General features: G+C 40.9%; 2 protein-coding genes across 2 annotated transcripts in view; one reads left to right on the top strand and one right to left on the bottom strand.

Annotated features, from left to right (window-relative positions):
• Position 1: 1 nt before the first annotated feature.
• Positions 2-7,081, bottom strand: Tm2d2 (TM2 domain containing 2). Its single transcript, XM_047548922.1, has 4 exons — positions 6,738-7,081; positions 5,874-5,961; positions 3,948-4,063; positions 2-2,418 (listed from the first exon to the last, which is right to left on the bottom strand). The coding sequence occupies exons 1-4, from the start codon at positions 6,962-6,964 to the stop codon at positions 2,205-2,207; spliced, it is 645 nt and encodes a 214-aa protein (XP_047404878.1). The 5' UTR covers positions 6,965-7,081; the 3' UTR covers positions 2-2,204.
• A 242-nt stretch (positions 7,082-7,323) lies between these two features.
• Adam9 (ADAM metallopeptidase domain 9) overlaps positions 7,324-8,176 on the top strand; it is a 96,959-nt gene continuing 96,106 nt past the window's right edge. The window contains 1 exon segment of the mRNA XM_047548923.1: positions 7,324-7,645. Coding sequence (XP_047404879.1) covers positions 7,548-7,645 — 98 coding nt within the window. The 5' untranslated portion in view covers positions 7,324-7,547.

Raw genomic sequence — 8,176 nt, 5'->3', positions numbered from 1 at the left:
GTGAAGGCAATCACATATTTACTGATACTCCTTTTCTTGAAGCTCTTTTTTTTTTTTTTTTTTTTTTTGGTACTGGGGATCGAACTCAGGGCCTTGTGCTTACGAGGCAAGCACTCTACCAGCTGAGCTATCTCCCCAACCCACTCCTTTTCTTTACTCAGCCAATTTTCCAGGTTGTATCATATTTGGTCAGGGTTTATGGATAAGGAGGGGCATTACTTAGAAGTCAAACTGAAACTGATTATGGCAGATTGTCACACATGAATATTACTAATGAGTCTTGAATTATCACTTTAGCAGTAGAAACAATTTTGGCCTCCAATAGCATTTCTGTGAGAACAGCTTCTTTTATGAAATAGTTTCTTCAATAATTTGCAGACTTAGTTTTTTATTCAAGTTGTTATATGTCCTTACCACATTTATGATTTCTAGTCTTGGCATTGCAAACGTCTGTAGGGAGACTAAAGAAAATAAAAGTGTGAAATTAGGACTTAGATCTTAAACCAATATCTTCTTTTGGGTAAGATTTTCAGTTTGTTTTTCAGATTTCCCCTGAAAATGATTTTGTTGTTGTTTTTCGTTTTGTGGCTGAAGATTGAACCCAGGGACTCATGCATGCTAGCCAATGGAGCTAAAGCCCAGAAATGATATTTTTAATATGGCATTCTTCAACCCTCTTAAATTTTATACAACATTTCATAGGTGTTTGTGGATCCAGTTTCTTCAAGATCCACAATTAGAAAATACTGCCTTAGGGTACAGAGATTATGAATTGAGAATATGACAATTATTACTATTTTAAGCAAAGTTAAGGCAGTGTGGTACAGAATTTTAAAGACAGAACAAAATAATATAATATTTTACACAATGGCCACCACTAGTAATATAAGAACAGTAATCATATTAATCAGGGTTAAGAAAGCAGAAACTTTAGGAAAACTGCTACAAGATGAACAACATTTCTGGGAAGTTATTTTAACTGATTCTTGGTCTTTAAGTCAGTTTTGTATCAGAGTAAACTTTGAGTAGTTCTACCTCGATTGTTTCTAGAATCTGTGTTACTCTGAAGAGCAGGCACTTGCCCACACTTTTATTTTCTATTTAACAGTTCAAATTAAATTGCAAAGGACAGGAATTGAATTTGGAAAAACACTTAAAATTCAGAGCATTTCCTTTTATTCCTAGTGGTTTGTGAATGCAAAAGTTTGACTATATCCCTTTTTGATTGCTATAGCCCACTGCGAAAGCTTTTACTATCATGTTTATTTTGACAGAATATGTTCAGATTTCCTTGACCCTACAAATCACATTCTACCCCAGTGTTCAATATCCTTTAAGTAGGAATGTGTTTTTCTTTTCAAGGTCATGGGGTTCCTCATTTTATCTTACCTAATTGTGAAGAGTTTTACAGTTACTTGTATGAAATCTATTTTATCAGCCTACAACAAGGATTCCATAAACTGGCAAAAATTAGTTTCTTACATAGGACAGTTTTGCCATGTCTGATATTGCTGGCTTTGAAAACATGATTAGAATGAAGAAATTACTGCACTGCATATACTGTTTTCAGAACATAATAATGGTTCACAATAGGACTTATTCATAGGGTGATTCATTTCAGATGCTTAGCTTTCAGCAAAACAAAATTTTGAGTTCCATGCTCTCTACTGAAAATACTCATGCACTTCCATGTTGGCAAAATTTATTCTATAATTTAAATTCAGAAAGTACGGATTTCAGGGTTTTAAAATCTGCAGTCATTTCTACTTCTGCTCAAGATTGTCATTGGCTCAGCTTTGGATCTTCTCTGCAAGAAGATTCAGGGTCAGAAAAGGCACATGGATAAAAATATTCATTTTGCTCATCTTGTTGGGTCCACCTGCTTTAAAGGACTGAAGACAGCAACATACAGAAATAAAGAGTATAGAAAACCATATGTAGCTTATAAGTTAGACACTATCCTTTATATTTTGTACATGAGGAAAGGTACAAATTTGATTCCCACAACACTGTTTGTCATTTCTAGTCTGCAAGGTAAGATTCAGGTTGAAAGTCCAGAGAATCCTTCTTAATCAAACCCATTCCCTTCAAAGAGGGAAAATAATGTTCAGGTCTTATATCAAAGAAGAATTCTTGAGCCTGTAGAGATGAATTCAGAAGAAAGAGCATTCACTTGATTCCCTGGGCAGTAACAGCAGCTCTTTTTAGTAAATAGTGCACCAGTTGCTACCATCACTTGGCATCAGCCCTCCGGTGATAAGCAAAATAAGGTCAACGAACCACCAAATCCCAAGTCCTCCAAGTGTCAACAGCTTCCCGACTGCTGTGCCTGTGTGTCCCAGACAGAAACGATCTACTCCGAAACATCCCAGGAAGAAGGAGTAGAGTAAAGTGGTTATGAAGTAGTGGCCAGTATACCTAGACACAAGGAATAAGAAGAAAGATATTTTACAACATGAAAATTAAAACACTTATTAATGAGTTTAACATAAAATGGTGCAGCAGCCCCTGGTCTTTTATCCTCTGAATTCTTTTCTGATATGGTCAGGCAGTGTGGCCATAAGGGGAGACATGAAAGCTATTCAGAAAAAAAAATAGCTTATGATACTCATAGGTCCTAGAGGAGGCAATGGTCCACTCTGCAGGGACACATGGGAGGGACACCAGGGTGGTCAGAAGACAGGAGTGAGGGCAAGGTCCCTTTCTTGGGGTTGTTGCAGGAAAGCCAAAGCAGGGCAGGATGAACAGTTTAGGATTAGCTAGTTTGAACAATTTCAGTGGGCTTCCAGCTATAGGGTGGCCCTAAGTTGCCTGACACCTGGCCCTGGAAAGATTAAAGACAGGGAATACCGCCTCTTGGGGTCATACTCATACCAGAGTATGACTGTAGATTGGCAAGTTTGCATATAAAGGAAGGACGTGTTCCTTGTGTGGCTCTTTTCTATCTCAATTGACTAGCCTTGGGAGGAACAGTCTTTTCCAACTAGAAAGATTTTTTTTTTTAAAATAAGTCAAACATCCTAATGAATAACAAATTAAGTAAAAAATGTCTTATAGTATACTCTTATCTCCCACCACCAAAACTCAAGTACTTGCTCAGATAAAAAAACCTCTAAGAACAAACATCAACTTTTGCAGAGTAGGATTGGACAAAAAAATTACTAAACACATTTACATAATAGAGTGATTGGTAGTACTGAGTTTGGGCTCCCATCCTCCCTTCTTCTGGCTCCTTTTCTGAGGCTCAACTGGCTTCCTTTGAGTGTCCTTTGCTAAGGAAGCACTGTCCTTCCTGATCTCCATATACCTTTCCTGCTGTTTTATGTCAGCCAAAAGTGAGGACTTCTGGAGATTTCTGTCCCTTTGCACTGTAAAGACATTTAACTGAAGTTGTTAATATTATGATTAAACATAGCTATAGACTCTGCATTAGCTAGTGGTGTAAGTTAATTCTGTGCCTTCAAGCAGAATTTACAGAAATGACCCTAATCCTTTAACTTAAGATTGACTGATATTTAGAGAGAGGAATCCCCACTTTTTATAATAAAACCTTTATTCCTGAAACACTAAGGCAATTTTCACAGGATTTAAGCCTATCATGAGTTTTAGAGCTAGATCAGGTGGTTCAAATACTTCATTCTGAGGATGAGGGGATAGACTCTTGAGTGCTCAGCTGTTTAGTAAAAGAGACATTTAGAACTTACAACTTCTGGTTTTAATTTCTATAAGCAAAATGTCTCTGACTTCAGAGAAAAAGTCAGACCAAAAACTGATAATGAAAATATGACTCTTGTACCAAGTACCCCATTCAAAATAACACTTACTTCGGGCTGGAGTATGGGTCAGTTGTAGAACACATGCTTAGCATGCATGGGTTTGATCCCTAGCGCAGCAGAAGAAAAGGAAAAACAAAACAAAACAAAACAAAACAAACCAAACACACTTACTTTATACAAGGCTTATTCTCTCGTAGGAAGGTCCTAGGACTGGCACACTCAATTCCATCTAGGGCCCGGCACTGGACTGAAGTGTGCTCCACATCACTGTAGGCCTGACCTCCAAACTGTGGAATAGTCGCCAAAGCCAAAAGAATAAAATAAACTCACTAAAACAAGTAACAGAAAAATACATTTTTTTTCCATCAATAAAAGCTGCCTTGGTACTATAATTATTCTAACAAACTTGGGCTAAAATTGAATTCCATACTTAGAAGCATGGAATTCAGTAACATAGTTAAATGATTATAGATTAGTCCATCTTACATGTACAATGTTCAAATAAACCTTTTTTTTCCTTCATGATTGGCTTCTTCAATAACAGTAAAAAATTACCATCAATTTAATTAAATGTCATTTAGGAGAAATGAACATAATATGTATAGGAAAAAGAACATAATGGAGCATTTGAGAATGGATATTAAAAAAAGTATGTATTACAGGCCTATTTTATATCTACTATAAATTAATAAAATTATAAAATAACTCAGAATATCATTTGACTAGGACTTTATTTAGGTCATGAATGGGTGATTATTAGGTATCTGTAGTCCATCCAGAATGTAAGTTATAATTCTAGTAAAAAATTTCAGAATGAGGACTCTTCATACTTAAATGAATGCTAGCAGAGAAAGCATAGCTGTACATTTTTTACTGGTACCTTATTAGTGCTTTCTACTATTTTCGTTGGAGTGTTCCTCAAAGGGAAGGGATTAGAAAATAGGATGCTTATTCCTCAGACTTCCTGAATATTGTCAGTCTGTTAGGAATTCTGGATGAAGTGAGTTTGAGTGCCTTGATAGGATAAACTCAGTTTTTAATTAAAATGGGCAAAAGTAAGTTATTTCTATATAATATAAATAAGTTTTTATCAACAGAACAAAATTTCATTGTATTTAAAATATTTCTATATGCAGTTCACTAAGAGTTGCCTTTCTGATCTTATTCTTGTCAAGTTTATTCCTTTGTGTCTGATTTAGCACAAAAAATGTTTTCCTCATAATTCTCTGAACATCTTTTTGAATCTTGCATTATAATATAATGGTGAGTCCATGATGTGGAAGAGATACATGAATTTCACTGGTTTTTGAGAGGAAGTGTACATATGTCCAGCTTTAGGGATATTATTAATGGATCCTGAACGGCTTCTTTCTTACCAAAGGCTTCCCCTGGAATACTTTTTATTTTTATTTTTTTTGGTACTGGGGATTGAACCCAAGGGTGCTTTATCTCTGGGCTATATCCCCAGCCCTTTTTATTTTGTGACAGGGTCTTGCTAAATTGCTTAGGGCTTTGCTAAATTGTTGAGAATGGCCTCCAATTTGCAATCCTCCTGCTTCAGCGTGCCTAGTTGTGGGATTACAACCATGTGCCACTGTGCTCAGCTTCCCCTGGAAAAATTTTAACTGCCTGTGAAGACATATACTGATTAACTCTATTTCCTAAGGACATGGTAGAACCTGGTTGCCTGGTGAAAAGAAAAGATCATTGTCAAGATGATGCCAAATGTGTGTGTAAGAGAGAAACTGCCCAATTTATCTTTGGTTTTAGAAAGTGCATAGCCTTTCTTTTGCTCTTTCAGGAGAGGGCCTGCCTTGAAGGATAGGTAACATTTTAGCTTCAAATCTGTCAGTCTCAAAAGCCAAAGGAACCAGATAGGTCTTTGCACCTGGATGCTTTAGGCACAGAAACTGTTCCTTCCTGAAGAAACTGTTCAGCTACTGATCCTAGCCTTGTTGGAAATTTCCAGTAATAGTCATTTGGATAGACTTCTACAAAAATGTAACTTCATATACCCTTATATTCTTCTGTAACAATATTTAGCCAGTACTTTTTCTCTATGGAAGCATTTGCTTATACAATAAAACAAAAAGTCACCTTCAGACAACCATAACCAAGTTCCTGGGATGCAGTTGCATTTCCAACATGATCCACTGGGTCTTCACATTCTATAAATTCATCAGGTCTGCAAATCACCAGTAAGATCATGATCATAATCATTCTTTTTGCAAGTTGCTATTTAAATGAATATAATCAAAATAACCAATAAACATTTATTTGCTAAGTTTTTTTGAGGGCTCAAATTCACTCTGTAGATAACTTTTCCAAGCCAAATGGTAGTGTCAAACAGAAGCACAGAAGGTCAAACTTGACAGCTACCCAAATGACCCTTTTATTGGGGAGGTGTTTCTGGTCCCGTTTTTATATAGATTATACTTCTGCCATGGCTTCATCTTTTCCTTAGGCAAAACACCACAACGCTATGGGACAAATGTAAGATGCTCAGTTCTCTTTGCATTTCCCAAACGTCTTATTCGATTAAAAGAGATGTTAAAAATGGTTTGGTTCTGCAATGGTAAGGGTATTCTTTATTTTTATTTTTTTCAGTGACTTGCGCAGGAATAAGTCATTTATTTCATTTGTACCTCACTCGGTATCGGTAGATTCTTCCTTGGCTAAAGGGTGTAGGAGGGAGAAGGCACAGCCTGGAATACTTATGCTAGAGGCTATGTCACTCCTTTCTAGTATTCCTTTTTCGGGATCACAAAGGATCTGCCACTGACACAGAAGGTTTTTCTCTGCATGAGTGAGGAACCTGCCTTGATAATCACCTCCCACTACTATAGGGTCTTCAGCAGGAGAGGGTCTAATAAGAAGGCAGCCTTTTCCCTTCCCTCTGCCTTCCCACATATCCCTGGCCCAATCTCCACCTCCACCCGCCTCGACGACTGGGTAGCTTACAGGTAAGAGCAAAGGATGACTGGAGAGTGGGGGTCGCCATATTCCCAGGTTGGAGCACCCGCGGAGCCCTCTGGGTGGGTGGCACCAGCGGATGTGAGCTCGAGCTCTGCTGTAGCATTGTACGAGTGACTCCGAGAAACACAGTGCAGCAGAAGTAGATTCCCCAGCAGTAAAGCCGCCTGGCCGCACAAAAGTAAGTAGCTCACCGGGCAACCACCCAGCACCATCTTCCTGGGCTCAGTGGTGGAGACTCAGTCTCAACCACAAAACCCAGGCCGGCACCGCCGACCCGAGTCCTGTCTCGTCAGGCCTCTCCGCGTAACCTCGCTCCTCGCCGCCAAGCAGCCAATGGGCGCGCAGATCGACGCTCCACCCACCCCTCTAGCCAGTCAGAAGAAGCTGATCAGTGGGGCGGGGCTTCGCATCAGTTTCCCAATTCCTCTTCTGGGTATCATGCTCCTTCTCCTTTCGTTCCGGGTGCTTCGTCCAATCGGTTCCCTTGACCCCAAAAGTAGGCGTGCCCGGGCGGAGAGGGCGGGGCAGATAGTAACAGGGCTGGGCCGACTAGTGCGGATTTCAGCGGCCAGTTTAGAAATCTCATTCTCCCGCCAGGGACTACATTTTTCCCTACGTCAGCGCTGCGAGAGCGATGTCGGGAGCGAGCTCCGACCAGGGGCTGGGTTGCGTCAGTGCCGCGCGCGTGCTCGTCCCTAGGCGCGCGCACCCTGGCCAACCCTGGGGCCCCGGCAGGGTTGCAAAATGATGGAAGAGGCGACTGAGTGTTGAGTTGAACCTGCAGATTCTTTCGCGATGGGTTCGGGCGCGGGCTCGCCCTCTGGGACCCTCCGTTTCCAGTGGTTGCTGTTGTTTGGCCTGGTGGGCCCAGTTCTCGGTGGGGAGCGGCCAGGTGGGTGTCCGCCTCCACGGTCCTTTGGGATTGCTGTTTCCCAGGGCTGGGACGCTCGGAGTTAACCCGTGGTGCCAGGGAGTGGAGGGACCTGGGCCGGGACTGGATCCGGGGTCGGGAGGCGCGGCTGCTGCACATGTGTAGACAGTGCCAGACCCGAGTCTCGGGGTCTCACGCCCCAAACCCTTCCTTGTACTGGTTTGATGTCCGGTTCCACTTTCTCCGTATCCTACTTAGCAGAACCTTTTTGCGCCGTCCCCCACCCCCATCTCGAGCAAAGCCGGTCCCCCAGGCACTCTCCAGACTACTCTGGGTCAGGGGCTGACCTCGGGAAGTCCGCCGAGAGTCCTGGAGACGGGGTGCGTGCCGAGGGTGTGTTCACGTTTAATATGCTTTGAGGAATGGAGCTTGCTCTTGCTTGTAGAATTGATGTCACTTGGAAAGAGACTGGAAGATGGAACTTTTGCTTCAGGTTATCATACTTTGAGCTTTTGGTGTTCATTTTATTAGCGGAGTCACCGTGTAGATTCAC

This window comes from Sciurus carolinensis, chromosome 4 (assembly GCF_902686445.1).
Source record: "Sciurus carolinensis chromosome 4, mSciCar1.2, whole genome shotgun sequence".
NCBI classification, from domain to species: domain Eukaryota; kingdom Metazoa; phylum Chordata; class Mammalia; order Rodentia; family Sciuridae; genus Sciurus; species Sciurus carolinensis.
Note: the sequence above shows the minus strand (reverse complement) of the source record. Positions and strands in the feature narration are given on the sequence as shown.

Bases quoted from the DNA above. Each gene is read 5' to 3' on its own strand.
- Tm2d2 (XM_047548922.1), bottom strand. From the start codon at position 6,964: ATGGTGCTGGGTGGTTGCCCGGTGAGCTACTTACTTTTGTGCGGCCAG. The intron at 5,962-6,737 runs GTAAGCTACCCA...GGTGATTTGCAG, and splicing joins GTCATCCTTTGCTCTTACCT to ACCTGATGAATTTATAGAAT. The intron at 2,419-3,947 runs GTAAGTGTGTTT...CCTTGTGTCTAG, and splicing joins GAGAATAAGCCTTGTATAAA to GTATACTGGCCACTACTTCA.